The sequence below is a fragment of the Python bivittatus genome, unplaced genomic scaffold (genome assembly GCF_059951505.1).
Source record: "Python bivittatus isolate LINGU-HERP-01145 unplaced genomic scaffold, Pbiv_v1 ctg000690_np1212, whole genome shotgun sequence".
NCBI lineage: Eukaryota > Metazoa > Chordata > Lepidosauria > Squamata > Pythonidae > Python > Python bivittatus.
In genome coordinates this window covers 862273-880255 of record NW_028277096.1, presented here as the reverse complement: position 1 = coordinate 880255, position 17983 = coordinate 862273, and the positions used below count along the sequence as shown (strand labels likewise).

The 17983-nt window shown below is 40.9% G+C and overlaps 1 protein-coding gene and 1 long non-coding RNA gene across 3 annotated transcripts in view; both read left to right on the top strand.

Annotated features, from left to right (window-relative positions):
- The window catches only part of LOC148214355 (uncharacterized), a 169086-nt gene that overhangs the window by 100955 nt on the left and 50148 nt on the right, over nt 1-17983 (top strand). The gene's annotated exons all lie outside the window — the stretch shown is intronic.
- MTMR9 (myotubularin related protein 9) overlaps nt 1117-17983 on the top strand; it is a 34109-nt gene continuing 17242 nt past the window's right edge. For both annotated transcript variants that reach the window (XR_015798226.1, XM_007436646.4), the window contains exons 1-8: nt 1117-1414; nt 2202-2567; nt 5260-5368; nt 6805-6930; nt 9186-9359; nt 10454-10671; nt 13358-13519; nt 14188-14329. Coding sequence is in view for 1 of the 2 variants with exons in the window: in XM_007436646.4 (XP_007436708.1) it covers nt 2383-2567; nt 5260-5368; nt 6805-6930; nt 9186-9359; nt 10454-10671; nt 13358-13519; nt 14188-14329 (1116 nt within the window). In the remaining variant the exon portion in view is untranslated. The remainder of the gene's footprint in view (nt 1415-2201; nt 2568-5259; nt 5369-6804; nt 6931-9185; nt 9360-10453; nt 10672-13357; nt 13520-14187; nt 14330-17983) is intronic.

The window sequence follows — 17983 nt, the reverse complement described above, 5'->3', positions numbered from 1 at the left end:
ATTGTTATTCTCCTTGAGCAAAATTTGGTGGAAAGCAGAACAAATGTTAACGTTGGATAGAAATTAATTTTAGATAGATGGCCGAGTTCCCTCTGGACTACTTTAGGATTGGTGGAGGGGCTACCACCCTAACCAGAAGCATTCAACCTCCCTCGTCCTTTCCTGGAGCGCTCGGCCTTTCTGACATGCACTGCCTTCACAAATAATCTCACACACGTATGCAGACACCTGAAAATGTGTGCCTCTTACAATCAGAGCAAAGCCTAAAGGATAGTTTTTATCCAGAAATTTGTAAACCAAGAAAAGTCAGAAGCCTAGATCTCCTATTCTTAACCTGATGGTTTGGCAGACACAACAAAACTAAGCTACAGGGTAGGAACCTGATTCCAAAGGCGTTGCACCCGACTCTTCCCCTAACTCAATGCTCTCCAGGTTCATGGCCCGGCTGTCCCAAGGGGATGGAGGCTGTGGTTCCTCACCCCTGGGATGCTACAGGTCCTGCACACCCCAGTGACACCAATTTGTTGGCACAGGAGCCACCCTCACAGTCCCACAAGGCAGGACTGGGGCTCTAGAAGAGGCGTTCTCCCCTTCTCAATTTTACAGGGATTGGCAGTATTTATTTTTGGGTTGCAAAAATCCGGACGGCCACGAGGTGGAAGCAAAAATATGCAAAAAAATTCTGCCACTCCTTGCTGCTATCTAAGGGTCGTCCGGATTTTTACAGCCCAGATCAGGAAGCCCTAATGTTTCATGCCCCCTATGTTCTCCACCATAGTTGCCTGAGGGAAGATGATCATGATATTGAAATAGGACATGATTTCAAGCGGAAAAGAATATAGATTCATTTTTTAAAAAAATACATGGACGGGGACTGTACAAATGTAAGAAGTAACGGTAAAAATAATATAGTGTTGGAAACGCGTTTCTAGTCGGCAGTTTTCCGCCGAGGACACTTCCGGTAAGGGCAAGGGCAAAAGAACCGGCTGGCAAGGGATTTTCATCCTCATCGCCGGGCGAAGTCGGATTGGCCAGGGGCGCTTGTCACGTGGGCGAGGCGGCTTGGACTGGGCAGTGTTTGCCCCGCCTCTCGGTTGTGATAGTCCCGATGTGGTGCATGTGTGGATGTTTTCCCCCCTCCTTCCCCTCCATATCCGGGGTACAGGTTGGGAGCTCTTCCTGTCGGCTGAAACTGCGGGAGGCTCCGCGCGGAGACCGGGAAGGGAGCAGAGGAAAGGCTGCGCTAGGATGGGAGTGGGGGCGCGGAGGAAGGAGCTCTCTCCCCTACTCAACTAGCGCCTCTTTTAAGAAGAGTGGCCCGTTAACCCAACTGCACAGGCTGCCTTTCCATCTCTGCCTCTTCCTCATCCTCTTCCACACGCTGCGATCGGATGCCTCGCTCTGGGTCCAAAACGTGGGTATTAATTAAGCCTCTCTGCCCCCCCCCCCCGCCTGTCCTTTGCACTTAAGGGCTTTCCATCCACCCCAAATTCCTCCCCGCCCTAGGAGCCCCACCTTCCTCCTGATTTGGTGATGGGGGAATGTTAATCCACCGAGTAGTCATGGCTTCTTGTGGTTCTCTTAAGAAAGGGGAAGCTGGTGTCCTTTCCTCACCCCGTTTTTCTTGAGAATAGGAAGTGTCATGACCTGCTTCGTGTTACCTAGCTGAATTGTTCTAATACACTATTTGCTCCCCAGTAATCCTGGACTGGGATTCTTACCCTGCCCAGTTGCCTCTGCCCCTGCCATGTTAGTGAGCGCGAAACTCCGAAATACCCACTTTGGGTTTCTGGGCTTAAATATTCTAGTCATGCAGGTTGCTGTGGTTTGTTCCTGAGAGACAGAATAGAAAAGTCTCCAGATTTTTCTAAGGTCCTTAGGCTCCTTCTTGTTACCTTACTGATTTAATCTCTTTACCCATGTATACCTGACTCCTTCCTACGTGTTGAAAAAGCTGCAATTGTGACATCCCAGAATCATGCTTCAGTGTCTCCTTGGATTGTGACATCTCTCCACTCTTACCCCAACTTTTCTGCCCTGGGGCTTTAAGTCATAGTTTGATCCTTTCCTAAACCTTTGCCATATCTTTAAGCAAGCCTGCCCCTTCTTTAATGATCATTTATGTTATTTTAAATAAGCTTCCCTTGTGAAAATTAGGAATGATTGATGTTTGCTTTGTTTTGTTTTCTTCCCCCATCCAGTAAGAATTTGGATCTTGCTATGATGACCTCTGCCAGATGGTTAACTCTCAGCTAGTACTGCAATCTTGAGAGTTGTAGCTACCTGTGGAGGCTACCGAAAAGTTGAAACTGCATCTGGCCGTTGGGTTAGGATTGGCATTGGCTTGCCTGGAAGGATAATTGTGCTGGATTTGGAGGAGCTATGGAATTTGCTGAGCTTATCAAGACACCACGGGCTGACAATGTAGTCCTTCACCGCCCATTCTATCCAGCAGTGGAGGGGACCCTGTGCTTAACAGGACACCACCTCATCTTCTCCTCACGACGGCAAGACAATGTTGAGGAGCTTTGGCTTTTGCATTCCAACATTGATTCCATTGAAAAACGGTGAGGATATTTTAGTTCGTGAATTGGTTGGGCGGGGGGGGAGGAATGGATGGATGAAGGGAGGAGCAATGAGCTAGATATAGCCCAAGAAACATAATTCTCCTCCATGGTAAAAATTTTGCAGGTGCTGGATGCAGGAATGGCCTGGATTAAGGATAGTAAACAGAATTGAATCCTGGCTAGATAGGGGCGCTATCATCATCACATTATTAAAATGAAGTATTTATACTGTATTTTACTGTTTTTAGCTGATTTGCGCAGCTGTTCCACAGATAAGAGCTTAGTTATAGCTATATGCTAATTGTGGAGCTCCCTTTGACAAAAACTCAGAAGCTTCACTGATATTATATCCACTTTATATTCAGTGGATATAATTCTGAATACTATAATTACAACAGCACACTGGTTATTAAGCAACCTGTAAAATTCCCTTATCAGCTTCCAAGCACTATTCAGGATGTTGAACATAGGCCCTTAGCCTGTTGGGACCAAATATGTGAAGAAACATCTCTTCCCATGCTACTCCCTCACATGGAGTGGGAAGGGAACGGTGGTTTTGTTTTTATCATTGCTTTTATTGCTTGTTGTGAACCTCCTAGAATCATTATATGAGATGGGTGGCCATATATTTTCTGTAAATAAATACATTAATAAATAAAAATCATAGATTAATATCTTCAGTTTGAAGTCTTTCTTAAGTACAGTCAGTTGATGTAGAACAATGTGTACCAAGGATAGGGAGAGGCCTGTTCTGTACTGTACTGGTAGCCTGGTTCCAAAATAGTCTCTTTTGGGAAGCTTATCTGGTGCTGATAGTACAACCTTGTCAGCCCCAGACCTAATTGTTTCTCACTGATTCAAGCATTTTTAATTGCTTTTATTTCCTCAGTTCTGCTTTGAGTTCTCACCAAAATAGAAAGGCAGAATATAAGTTGCATAAAATAAATTTAATTTGTGATCTCACTGCTTCATAGTTTATTGCCATTTGAAGGCTAAACATTCTGCTGCATTATTTTTCAATTGCCTTGGACTTTTATTGTTGAATGCTTTCTCTAAGCTGATGGGGAGGGTATGAATATTTAAAATGAATTATTATGATTACTTAAACATTCACTTAAAATATACTTTCTATTTTTAAACATTTGAAATATCTGTTCTTAACTTACTATGTGAGCTTTAAAAGAATGGCACTATGGATTTAAATTAAATGTGTATATTGCAAAAACAGAAGTCCTGAAGCAACGACATACTTTATTTTCAAATGGTGGCTCTTTTAGGAGGCATTTTCTTAAAAAGGCATTCCTTCTTATGGAAGAAATTAGAGGGAACATCCAGTGGAGCTTGTCTTCTGCAGCTTTATTAAATACATGCACTAAAAAGAAGCTGCTTAACTGAAAATCATTAGTAGAAGCTTTTCCTACACTTTGCATTTTTGTGCCAGAAAAGGCTTCATCCTTTGATTTCTGACCATCCATTAAATAGTTATTGAAGACTTAGACTTGAGTCTCCTGTTTGAATCATCTGGATTGATCCTCTCTGAAAACGCTGCTTGCAAGGTAGTGCAGTCTCTTTCCTTGCTCTCTGCTTCTGTAATTTCTTAGAATCTAAAAACTAGAGTTGTTGGATTTCTGGCCCAGCATCCTGCTTTGAACAGAAGCTTCCAGGAAGCTTGTAAGTACAGTTTGTTCAATATTTCTTTCCCTCTGTTGTCCATGCATTAGAAATATTCAGAGATACGTTGTCTCTAAATATGGAGCACTATTCAGCTGAGTCATCAATCAACTTCCATCAATGATCTAAATCAGTGTTTTGGGAATTGGGGATGTGTTGTATAGCCTTGTCTGCTCTCGCTTGTTCTTGTTCATATGCAGTTTACCTCCTGATTACCTTTAGCCACAGTTGCTATGGTGTCTAGATCAGGGCAGGGTTATTATTGTTAACTCTGAAGTTAATTATAATACAGTTTTGAATGGGAGTTTGGAAGACATTCTGGTTAGTGTTGTCCAGTTTGGACATTACAGTCAATTATGGAGGGAATGAAGTGACATAACAGCATGTCTCTGTGTTGGGTGACTATCTGAACTGAGCTGCAGTGCATTCAGTTTTTATAAAACTCTGGTTTATTCTCATACAAATGCAGGAGGTTAAGGAAATAAATTTCTCTTATTTTCTTTTCCTCTAGACTGTGAAGAAAAGCAATGTCTCTTTCCCCCATTCACCTGCACTGAGCAGTAGGCACTCTATCAAACAATTTCATTACAGAAGGAAAAATGATAGTTTTTGCTATTTGCTTCATCATTTGCATTTGGTTTTTAAAAGTATCATAGCACCTTAGTTAGCAACTAATTATTTCCCTCCCAAGATTAAGGTGAAAATGAGCTGAGATTTGCATAAGAGGAAACCTGAATCATAAGTCCTATAGTCAAAAATGCAATTTCTCACCCCCCTCTCCCTTGTTTCTTATTTAACCATGAAGGAAGAAAGATGGGGACTTAGATGAGTTCCTCTTGATCTTCCTAGGATTGGCCTTGGGATTTCAGCAACATTACTGGAATTATTTACTAGCAACATATAGCTGTAAAGAAATAGTAAGCTGCTAATATGGTGCTTTTTAATATGATGTTTCTTCTGTTTGAAGGCTTTCAGATTATATTCATAGCTCTTCAATATTCATGTTTTTATATCACTGCAGTTTTATTGGCTTCTTGGGCACCATCATTATCAAATGCAAAGACCTGCGAATTATCCAGCTTGACATTCCTGGCATGGAGGAATCTTTGAACATTGCTAGCTCCATTGAGGTAAAGTTATTTAGAGAAATTAGAAGAACCCAGCAAAAATCTGACTCTGTTCTGCAGATACTTGTGGAAGGCCAGGGTTGGAGTGGTATCTCCTTCTTAGATGTATTAGGATATTTTGGGGATGGGAAGTTTTCTGGAGAAGGCATCTGAACATTGATAACAAAACTGCTAAGGGAAGTGGAGGTGAAATAAATCTTGGTGAAGAATCCTCTTCTTATGTATGTAGGACACATATTCCATATCTGCAGATGTAGTCAGCCATCCTGATGGATTTCTGCCTATCTAAGCTGGACCTCTGCAGAAATTTAGAAATACAGTGGTACCTCGGTTCACGAACGCTTCTGTTCACGAACAATTCGGTTCACGAACAGCACCGTTCGCAAAATTTTGCTTCCGTTCGCGAACGCCGGATTGGGTGACGAACAGGATCTGCGACCATTTTCCCTCCCGTGACATGTGGTCGCGGCTTCCTGTAGGGAGGGGGACTCTCCCTCCAAGCAATAACCGTCTCCCCACCTGCCTTCCTGTCCTCCACGCCAGAAGTCGCGTCGAGCAAGGTTAGCGTTCTCTCTCTTCGTACTATACTTTGTGTCATATTTTTGCAGTTAAAAAAAAAAACATGGTTCAGAACTGATTAACCGTAATTACATTGAACCTTATGGGGAAATTTGATTCGGGACGCAATCAAAAATCGGGTCGCGACCAAATTCGGAGGGGTCAGAACGGATTAACCGTATTTACATTGAACCTTATGGGAAAATTTGATTCGGTTCACGACCAATTCGGTTCGCGACCAGAGTTGCGGGACGAATTAAGTTCGTGAACCAAGGTACCACTGTATCGTGCTTACTCTGGGAAAAGCTGTCGACAGTGGCCAAATGATGTATGTTGCATAAAGCAAGATCAGCTTGATTGATAGAACAAACTTGTAATTTAAAAAAAGATGTTCATCATTAGTGTCTCTGTTCAAGAGTTGGCCTGTGCAAGCTGCATCTGTCTTCTCAGTGTACTTTTCTCTCTGCTGTGTTTCCTTTGAGCATGCCCACATGGTGTGCTTGTGCTTTATCAAACGGGAACATAGCATACAGAAGTGGGGGGCTCATAGATACTTTTTGTTGCAGAAGCTCCAGCAGTAGATGGTTAAGTAGAGAAAAACAGCCTCTGGCTTATTAGGTTGTCCTGTTAAGGAAAGGGAAGCCCATCATACCATTAGGCAAAATGAAGCACCAGCTTTGAATGCCAGGCCAAGCCAGGTAAGGAACTGGCGTTGTACTCTCACTCATTGCTCTCCAAATCTAGTGCTTTGTGGTGTCCAAAGGCAGCATATTGTTTGGGCAACTAGCACAGTTGCTTCAGGAGGCAATGTTCATTGGTGCTGCCCCAGGAAAGGTTATTCTTTAAATTGTAACATTGTGTGCATTTTCTCCTTCCTGTAGGCACTGTCTACTTTGGATTCCATCACACTCATGTATCCTTTCTTTTATCGACCCATGTTTGAAGTAACTGAAGATGGCTGGCACTCATTCTTGCCCGAGCGTGAATTTGAACTTCTCAATTCACTTGTAAGTTCCTGGTGGTTCTAGTGGTTCAACCATTTTCTACACAAAGGGAGAACTTGGTTCTTGGTTCTCTAAGGCCTGTCAGAAGGAAAGTCTTTTTTCTTTTTTCTAATATGCATAAACAACAATAAGCAACAATATAGTGAAGACCTTAATATTAAGTATTAACCTCAAGATAGATACCTTTATTATGTAACATAATTAAACATTTTTCAGTTATTATCAATGCTACACTCAGCTGTAGGTGTAAAATTTAAGCAACCTCATGCTTATCAACAATAACATTTTAGAAATTATAGTTAATATTGACATAACCCCTTTTTTAATCCTTAAAGGTTTAAGTTATCTAAATACAGTGGTACCTCGGGATACGAACTTAATCCGTTCCGTGACTCTGGGCGTATCCCGAGTTGGTCGTAACCTGAAGGAAATTTCCCCATAGGGTTCAATGTAAATCTGGTTAATCCGTTCCGCCCTCTGAATTTGGTCGCACCCCGAGGCAAATTTCCCCATAGGGTTCAATGTAAATCCGGTTAATCCGTTCCGCCCTCCGCCCGAATTTGGTCGCAACCCGAGGCAATTTCCCATAAGGTTCAATGTAATTACCGTTAATCCGTTCTGGCGTCCACGGACCACACGGAAAGCGGCCGGGCGCGGCGTGGTGCGGCGCGAAAATGGCCGGGTGCAGCGCGGCGCGGTGTGAAAACGGCCCGGCGCGGCGCGAAAACGGCCCGGCGCAGCGCGGCCTGGTGCGAAAACGGCCCGGCGCGGCGCGGCGCGGTGCGGCGCGAAAACAGCCCGGCGCGGCGCAAGAACGGCCGCGGACCACGCGGCAGGGCCGGAAAAACAGCCGCGGACCACGTGGCATGGGCGGAAAAATGGCCGCGGACCACGTGGCACGGGCAGAAAATGGCCGCGGACCACGTGGCACGGGCGGAAAATGGCTCGTACCCCGAGGCGGAGTTCGCAAACCGAGGTAAAATTTTGGGGCCAGAGCTGGTCGTAACCCGAAAAATTCGCAAGCAGAGGCGTTCGTATCCCGAGGTATCACTGTAATCAGAGTGTTAATAATCTTTAGTCAATACTGTATAAGTAGCACTGTACATAGATAATATAATGTACTACTTGTGTTTTATTATAATATAATAAAACAATAGTAATTTTGTCAGGTGGGGGGAGAAGGGGGGAGACTTCTACAGGAAGGCCAACTCGGTCACATCACTCAGGGACATATGGAATGGAGTGGGAATCTCTCTTCTCCAGACATTTTAAATGGCTGTAATAGCTTTATTACTGATAGTAGTTCTTGTCTCTAGGATTTCATTGCTGCTGTAGCATGTATCTCACACTGAATGTCCTGGGGATCACGCTATCAGGTTACCCCAAAATAAAATTAATGGGTTTGGGCAAAGTGCTTTATGTGAACATGGCAATTGAATTTTGTTACCCAGGTTTAGGGTACAGCATATTGTGAGAATGAAGCCATGGCTTGGGAAAAGGGGAGATGGTGGAAGTTTTGGATGGCCCACTTTAACCACAGTTCAAGTGCTGCATTGGTTGCCATTCAGCTTCTAGGTGCAGCTTAAGGTGCTGGATGTCTCCTATAAAGCCCCTCATGGATGGCATAGGGCCTGGTTATCTGAGAGATGGCCTCCCCTCAGTTTCTACCCTACTGGTACACTCAGGCAGAGTGGATACACTCCAGATCCTTCTATGAAATGCTGCCATCTTGTGGGGCCAAGGAAGTATGCCTTCTTTGTTGCAGCCCCTGCCCTCTGTAATGCATCCCCCCAGAGATACATATAACTCCCACTCTCCAAAAGTTCCAGAAGTCCCTTAAGTCCCTGGCTGTTCCCAGGTCTAGGGTTAAAATGCTTAACTACTGACTAGGTTGACTGGGGGATTCTGGGAATGAAGACAAGTTTGGGGGAAATTATTTTCAAATGTTGATGTAGCTAAAGGTTGGTTAGAGTTGGGCAGCATCAAAATCAAAGTAATAAATATTCTCAGCTTTCTGAATTTCTCATGTCATTCTTAACTCAAAGAATATGTTCATGATTTTGAGTAGGCTAAATTAAATATACAAAAATATAATTTTAGGCAATATGTGAATGGATGTTCATGTAAAGTTTTATTTTGTAAAATTGCAAAGTGATGCCAAAGCCAAATTAATTTATGATGAGAAAAAAGAGAAAATAGGTCAGATTGAGCTTGGTGGATTCTTACGAACATACCATTAGCATATTATTCTTTCCTAGACAAATGAATGGCGGTTGAGCTACATCAACAAAGATTTCTCAGTCTGCTCTTCTTACCCATCTGTTGTCACTGTCCCTAAATCAATTGATGATGAATCTCTACGGAAGGTTGCCACTTTTCGCCAAGGTGGACGCTTCCCAGTACTCAGCTATTATCACAAGAAAAATGGGATGGTGAGTTGGACACTTGGATTACAAGGCATGTGCTTTCTTTGTAATAACCTAAATATTTAAAAAAGTATGTATGTTGCAGTACTTAACTGGTATGATTGAGATTGTTCTTCTTGTACTGGAAGCTTGAGCATTTGGGGGTAGTAGTAAGAGAACCGGATTGCAAATTATCTGAATATGTTTATATATGATAAGGAAGGGACTTGAGGAATCAATTAGCAGCCTAAGAATTTAATGGTTATATTAACTAAATGCTCACAGTCATATAAACAATCCCTGAAGATGTGGAAATTATCTCTCCCTTTTACAACAGGCTGTAGCTGGCTCTTGTATTTTTCTTTTAAATGTCTCTGATTGTTTAATATTAATAGAAAGGGTGGCTACACATTCAATAGCTTTTTGGAAGCTGGGCAAGCATCATTCAATTTTCCTGTCATGACATAAATTCCAAAGGGACATGCCTTTTTGGGAGGGCATGTTAAGAATCTCCGAAGAGTTGTGTGGGTGAATTCTTATAGGACAGCATGAAGCTTGGCAAACTGGTGGTCTTTCATGAGACGCTTGACCTTCACAATCAGAACTCCCCTGTTGTGTGGTTCCTAGAGGTTGTCTATTAGTTATATTCAAACAAGAATTATTGTTGTAGCTAAACTTATGTGATGTATTTTGTGATACATTGTTCCTGAAGAAAGATCTGCTTTGGAAACGGGATGGAAATGATGTCACACTTAGACATAAAAGCTAGTTCTTATTCTGCTGTCTTCATCTTTACAGAAAATATTGTATTACTTTTTGTATTGCCATTTTTCTCTTACTCACCTCTTTGAAACAGGCATAAAATTATTCTCACTTGAAACACAGAATTATGTCATGGATATATATGCACCAGATTTCATTCCATTCTTATTAAGGGAAATGTGTTTTCACACTGATATTGAACATTTGGATTGGTAGGTGAAATGTAAGAGCTCTCTTTACTCTGTCAGTTACTCCAGGATAGTGAACACTTTTCCCCATGGAGATCACAGAAACCCTTTTATATTACAGAAGACTTATCTGGGATACATTCTTTTACTTGAGTTTGTTGGTCCTTCTAGGTGATAATGCGCAGTAGCCAACCACTCACAGGTACTAATGGGAGGCGTTGCAAAGAGGATGAGAAGCTGATCAATGCCACCCTGAGGGTGGGCAAGCGTGGATATATCATTGACACACGATCTCTGAATGTCGCTCAGCAAGCCCGGGCTAAAGGTGGAGGCTTTGAACAGGAAGTTCATTATCCTCAGTGGAGAAGGATTCACAAATCCATTGAGCGGTAAGTTTCTGTATGAGAAATACTTGTTTTCAAGAAACTTAATTTAGAAGTTGTTTTTAAAGTTTAGAACAAGGGAAGTAGGAGGTTTGAGACACACAGATGAACCAGTTGCCCATCAGAATAAACAATACCAGGTTAGGCTCCAGAGTTTAATACAAGAAAGCTTTGTATCTTCCTATACAGCAGGCAGGCAGGCAGGCAGGCAGGGAGGGCTGTATGCTCAGCACTGTCTATCCCTGCTAGACAACGTTACTTTTGAACTTTCCTGTTTCCAGGTTCTTGGACAGTCTTGTATATAATTTGCTGCTTTTTAACCAACTGTTTTTGCAGGAGATGCAAGGAAACCTTGAGCCTACAGAGTAGATACTCCTCAAATATTGGGTGGTACACCATAGGACAGCAACAGTTTTTGATTCTCAGCTGTTCAGGATTAGGGCAACAGAAAGGCTTCCACACCCTTAAAATTAGGACTTGGATCTGTAGCAGAGGTGTCTGCAGGGTGTGGTCCAAAAAGTCAAGATGACAGCCACGAAGGTGCAATAGAACCTTCATCTGTTTTTATGTGCATCATGACACATAAGAAACAGGCAGATTATTACAGTTGCCATCTTGACTTTTTTGATCACACCCTGCAGACACCTCTGATCTGTAGTGACTGTGATGCCAGCCTGTATTTGTCCAGTGTATTCTGATTGTCCTGGTGTACATCTTGGGGGACCAGTAAGTATTGATTTCAATTTCATAAACCACATTGAATTACTTCAATCTGTTTCTCCCAGCAAACCCACCCTGCTAGTGGGTTTGAGAGGTGGTGGGGAATTTCCACAAGCTCAAAAGCTCCCCCACTTTTTCAGATCAAAGGATTAATCAAATTAATTAATTTCTAGCAGCACAAGAAAGGGTGGGAATAGAGCAGAATAGACTTTTTTATAATGGGGATATAAGAAATTTGAAGATTCTTTAACTCATGATTTGATCCTGTTCTGTTAGTGCTTTATTTTGGTTCCAAATTAGTATGTATATTACCATAATTTTGGGAAGAAATATTGTATTTAAGGATCCCAGTGTGGTGTTGTATTATATTTCTAACATGTGGAATTTATTATTTTATGAAGAGCTTTGACTTCATCAAGCCTGGGGTACAGCAGAGGATAATTTTACATCACTGGAAAGGAAGTAATTCTTCCAATTTTAAGGAATGGATCCAAAATATCAGTGTATCTATTCTTTAAAATCTTTGTTCTCTAAAAATGAGAAGATAGCACATTATGTTGCTATGTGGTCCAGATTTAATTATAAACTTAACAATTGAATTCATACAGATGTTTATATCTATCACATGGATCTTTACTTTTTGTTCATTGGCTTTTTGTTATGTTTAGTTCATTTAACTATTATAATATACTTTACTTTCTCACTTTATTATATTCATTGTAGACTCCTTTTTCAATTTTTAACATTTAAAAAGGAAGAGAAAAAATGGTGCAAATAACCTTCTTTTCTTTTTAATTCCTTGTGCATAGCAATAAATAGGCAAATGACAAAATCCAGGCAGTGTAAAAATCAATGTATTTGGAAATGAATTGTTTTTTTCAGAAAAGTCCCAGTCTTTTTCTGTTCCATTTTATGTGAGTTCAAAATAATGAGGGTCCTGAATTTAATTCACTGTTATAATTAAAAGACTATCAGTAAGAGGTGTTCAAATTGCCATTTAAAAAGCCCAGTATCTCCTGCAACGTTCTCCTACTTTAGTTCTAAGTAGCTTTAATAGGGAGGAAAAGAAAAAAAAAGGTTTCCATTAAAATCCTGGATTTATAGCATTTGGAATCCTCTTGACTATCCTGCATATCTAAGGAGGAGGTTTGCGTCTCTGCTGTTCTGCTGCTGTATTTGTCCCTCTCTTCCTGCTGCCCTTTTGCAGTACTACAGTGCCTGTAGCTGCAATCAAGTTGCATTTTTCTGAATTTGGCATCCCTATTACGTATTGGTTCCTTGAAGGACAATCTGGGATCCATGGTGAGATTGCTGGGTCACAGTGTTTCAACTGTAATATAGCTTCTGTCTGTCCTGTTGAGAAGCAACATGCATTGTGCCTTCAAAATATTTTGAGCAACAGTGACGTTCAGAGCAACAGAATAATTTTGACATTTAGTGCAATGTACAGTGATAAAAAGTAACTGCATGCTGACACAAATGTAAAAAAATAAGACCAACAAAAATCAAACAAAAGTGCACAGGGGTTAATCTCAAAATGGAAAAATAGCCAGAGTGTGTTAATTCGCCACTATAATGGTAATAATATTGGAATCTCCCATATCTTTTGGTATGGAAAAGTTGTTCCATTGATGAACTGCCTGTTCTGCCCCCCAGAGAAGAATTTTGTATCAGCCAAGCTACATGTACAAAGAAAAAATGGGTACTTCAACTGCCACATCAACTTTTATTTGATTTTGTATTGTTCTCTCTGGTGTCCTTTAGCAGGATATGAGGCTTGGCTCATGGTTTGTGAAAGTTCTAATATTGGAATTGCATGGTACTTAGAGACCCACATCTATTCCTTAAAATTAAACACTGAATGTTTGAACTACAGAAGGTGTTCCCACTGTAATAATAAAACTGTCAGCGTGCATCATGGATGTAAGGTTGTTTTCATGTTTGTCCCACTTCCTTCCCAATGTGCTTATAGATACAATATTCTGCAAGAGAGTCTCATCAAACTTGTGGAGGCCTGTAATGACCAGTCTCATAATATGGATCGCTGGTTAAGTAAGTTAGAGGCTTCAAACTGGCTGACCCACATCAAGGAAATCCTAACCACAGCTTGCTTGGCTGCCCAGTGCATTGATAGGTAAATATTTGGGCATATGTTTCAGTTTATTTATTTATTTATTTAAAACATTTATATGTCTGTCTATCTTAAAACCAAATTCTGGGTGGCTCACAACCAAAGGATAAAACAATATCTACAAACAATAAGAACAGTAAACAATAAAATAAAAAACAGAAAAATCTGGCACCACAATCAAACTTCCCCAATGTGGCCCACAACACTCTCCTCCCACTCTGATTTCCCATCAGTTGGTCTGGAGTAGACTTTTTATCAAGTGCCCTTCAGGAAAAGATTGCAATACATAAGAACAGAAACTCTGCTGGATTAGATCAGGGTCCCCTCTAGTACTGGTAGCATTGGCTAACTAGTTGTCTCTGGGAAGTTCCCAGAAAAAACTCTATACCTTGTGATGGATGGATGGATGGATGGATGGATGGATGGATGGATGGATGGATGGATGGATGGATGGAAAGGAAGGAAGGAAGGAAGGAAGGAAGGAAGGAAGGAAGGAAGGAAGGAAGGAAGGAGAGAGAAAGAGGGAGTTTGAAGGTCTCAATCCTTGAGCTTTGAGGCAGAGTCATGAGCTGAGCCTGGTTCTCCCCTAGATAAGCTCTCTTTGCTGTATGGATGATACATGATAACCCCAGTAAGCTGTTCCTTTTCTTGAAACATATTTTCTCCCTTAGGGAAGGAGCATCTGTCTTGATTCATGGGACAGAAGGCACTGATTCAACACTACAGGTGACTTCTCTGGCTCAAATCATTCTGGATCCCAGATGCAGGACCATTCGTGGCTTTGAAGCTCTGATTGAGAGAGAGTGGCGTCAGGTATGAGCTGCTGTGTTTTCACCAGCAAAACTTTGTGCTGTGTCTTCATCTCTGAAATGCTGAACATCTTTCATCTGCTAATTTATTCAAAGAATAACATCTTACCAGGAATCACTCATGGGCAAACGATATAGATGGTTTTAGATAAATTCCAGTGCACAGATTTGTTATACTTGAAAAAATCTCCTCCCACTTTTACTTCTGGTGAAGTAGAGCCTATCAACTGGTTCTTGGGTGGAAAATATGATTCATGATTAATGTTCTTGTTTTTCAGTCAAGTATGTCTAATTCAGCTTGTGTTAGCCAATTATACCTGCAGTATATCAATAAATTGGATCAACCCAAGTATTTATAGCTTTAATTATGTTCCCTGCATTTAATGTTGTTTTCAACATTTTTCAAATTCATTTTATATAATTAGACCTAGTATTCTTTTCAACTTGCTCATGTAGTAAGCCAGAAGCTTCCATTAATCTTAAGTAATGGAATTCTTCTGGTGCCAATTGTTTTGTGGCATTTCCACTCATTAGCTGTAGTCCATCAACAACTTTGCCTCCTTTAATCACTGAAGTTGCATATTTGTGTTGACCAAATTGCATTCCTGTGTCCTCGCTGAATACATGAACAGCATTCAGTAGAAATTCAAGTTCTGCTTTTGATTTTACTAATAATTTTAGGTTTTAGGCCATCCATCTATAGCAAATAGGCTATTTTTGCACCTTGTTTTGGAGCAGGGGTGAAAAACCTAATCCTTAAAGTGCTTCACAAACCTATCACAAGTTTCTGAGTGGTCAACTGAATCTGCTGCTGGACTTGCCTTGTGCAGTCCATACCCCTAACCAGGAAAACTGTGCTGGGCCTTTACTGATGTTATAGTGATGGCAGAAAACAAAGTTCTGCCATCATTGCCATGTAGAGGGATTGTGCTCACTTGTATTTGCTGCTAGATTTAACCACCTGTGCTGCAGTTGTCTACTAGTTTGTATCATTGCCATAGACACCAGAGTAAACCAAGATGCTTCCGGTAAGCAGAGAGGACACTCAGGAGCAATCATGCAGTGGTCTTTCTCATCTTACCATTTCACAGGGCCTCAGAAGAATTGCTAACCATTGCGCCTTGAAAATTGTCCAAAGCATTTAAGAATCCCTCAAAGTCTCTGAGGGGGATCATTTTAACTGGAATATATAATAACATTTCTTTACAAGTCCATCTTTGCCTTTCCCCGATGGAGACAATTAGGTCTGTTTCTCATGCTTTACTGTGATGTCTGTTCTATCAAGGATAGCACCTTGACTTAATAACCCCTCTGTTAACTCATCATCTGGATAGGTCAGATGAGAAGGATGTAATATGAGGAGGAGCTCATATTTCATTCTTTAATTAACAGTTATCTGAAAGTTTCTGGCAAGCCAAACCAGAGCTTACTAAATCATATCCATAAGGAAATAGGAATAGTAGGAACTTGTGTCCGTGCATATTTGTAAGGTTACAGCTATCCCTCTCCCGCACGCTTGGAAGTTTTGCACAGACTGCCTCTCTGGTGCACTTACTCAGTATAGTATACTGTGAGGTCATACTTGGTATGAGTATACTGTGACTCAAGTATGAGTTCATGTGCTGGCTTCCTTTCAACATAACTGCCAATGTGTTACCATTGGCGTGAAGCCTCACTGCAGCTTGTAGAGAGACCCACGCAAGACACATTCAAATGTCTGTCCTATTTATATAATCTGTCAAATGTTACCAGGAAAAACAGGTGGACTATTAATTCACAAATATGCAAAGCACGCCACAAAAGTGGAAGAGGAAAAGTGACTTACAACTGTAAGCCGTGATAGCATAATAGGCAGGACTGACAACATAAGACTAAGAACAACTCTATTGGATCAGATCACTTCAGCATCTTATTTTCAAATGCTCTGATCCTCTGAAACTTATGCCTCTGAGAAACCCACAGAAGGGTGTAAAGGAAAAAAGGATCCTGCTTTGTTTGCCCAGAGCAATATGTATATGTTGATTTCATTTACTACTACATCCTGATAGCAGTGTCTTCCATGAATCTGTATACTGTATTTTCTAATCATCTGGTAATGAAGCTGATGTTAGTAATAAGGTACATCTTCAGTAGATGAACAACAATTTCACATCTGTGCTGTCCTCCTTTGAATTCTTGGCTAAAAGCCACGTGCAGCTGGTGACACATTCATTTTTTACATTAACAGCCTGCTCTGGGAGTTTGTCTCCTATTACTTCTGTTTGATTTAATGTTGCAGGAATCAATGGTGCAAAAAAGGGTAGAGTCTTCACTTGCTAGGCAGTGAAGGGAACCCTGGTGATCAACAAGTTGCCTCCATGTCTGCATAGTTACTTAGTTTTTCTGGGAGTGGAAGATTAGATTAAGTAGTACCTTAATCCAGCCTTCCTCAATCCGGTGCCTTCCAATTGCGTGTTGACTGAAGATGATGGAAGCTATGCTTCAATGTTACCTTGAGACCATTTGTTTGGAGAAGCCAGTCCTAATTTCTAATATGCTTAGTTGTTAATTTTACAGTGTAACTTTTCTGCCAATGTTAGATTTTTGTTTAAGACAATGTACTGTGTGCAGTTTAGGTCACTGCATCCCAAAATGTTTATTGTACAGCTGGAAAAGGTCATGAAAAATCCACTAAAGTAATCAGAAGGCTAGAAGAAGGCTTGTGAAAAGAAATGATGCATTTAGAGCATTGAAAGCTAATTTGTTTGTTAGTTTATGTCCTACCTTTCCTTGTAGGAGCTCATCAATATAAATAGCATTCCTGCCTCTATGGCTTTTTTTCCCGCAGTAATACTGTGGAAGTAGGATACTTGGAAATAGTGACTGGCTCCAAATCATCCCTTGAGTTTCTGTGATAGAAGCTGAACTTGAACATAGAGTTCTCCAATCCTAGTTCAGCTCCTTAATCATTACAGTATAATGGTAGAGCTTGATGCAGGGGAGAGTAAGAGAGGATATAATAGAGATATAGAAAGGCATGCATGAAACAGATTTTTTTCCCTCTCTTCATAATATTGGAATTCAGGGTCATATATTGAAACTAAATGGAGGAAAATTGATAAATTGATAAAAAGAAATCTTTCTTTAGATAACATAATGAAATTGTGGATTCCCTCTATCATTGGATTGATGATGGCCACCAGTTTAAACTTTAAAAGAAAACTAGACAAATGGAGCTATCAACAGCTACTAATTTTGAGTGTTACTTACCACATCCTAAATTTCAGACACTCTACCAAGTATTGGGAAGCAATAGTAGAACAGTGTTATATATAGCTTTCCTGTACCTGTTTGTGAGTTTCTTGGGGCCTTTATTCATTAATTCCCTAATTACTTTTCCTAAGTGTATCATTTATTACTTACTTAAACATTGTCTGATCAAGAGTTTGGGTTGCTGGAACTGGCTGATTCCAAAAATGCCTCTTAACATTTTGCAAAGATCTTTCTGCAATTATCTAAAGGTTCTTCTGGACTTGTAGCTACTGCTCAAAGAGCAGGTGTCAGCTGTGCCCAGCACGACCTTTGCACAGGTTCATCTTGTGCACCAGTTGCACCCTTTCCTCACCCAGAGGGCCCTTCAGACAGTTACTCATGCCCTGGTCACCTCACAATTGGATTA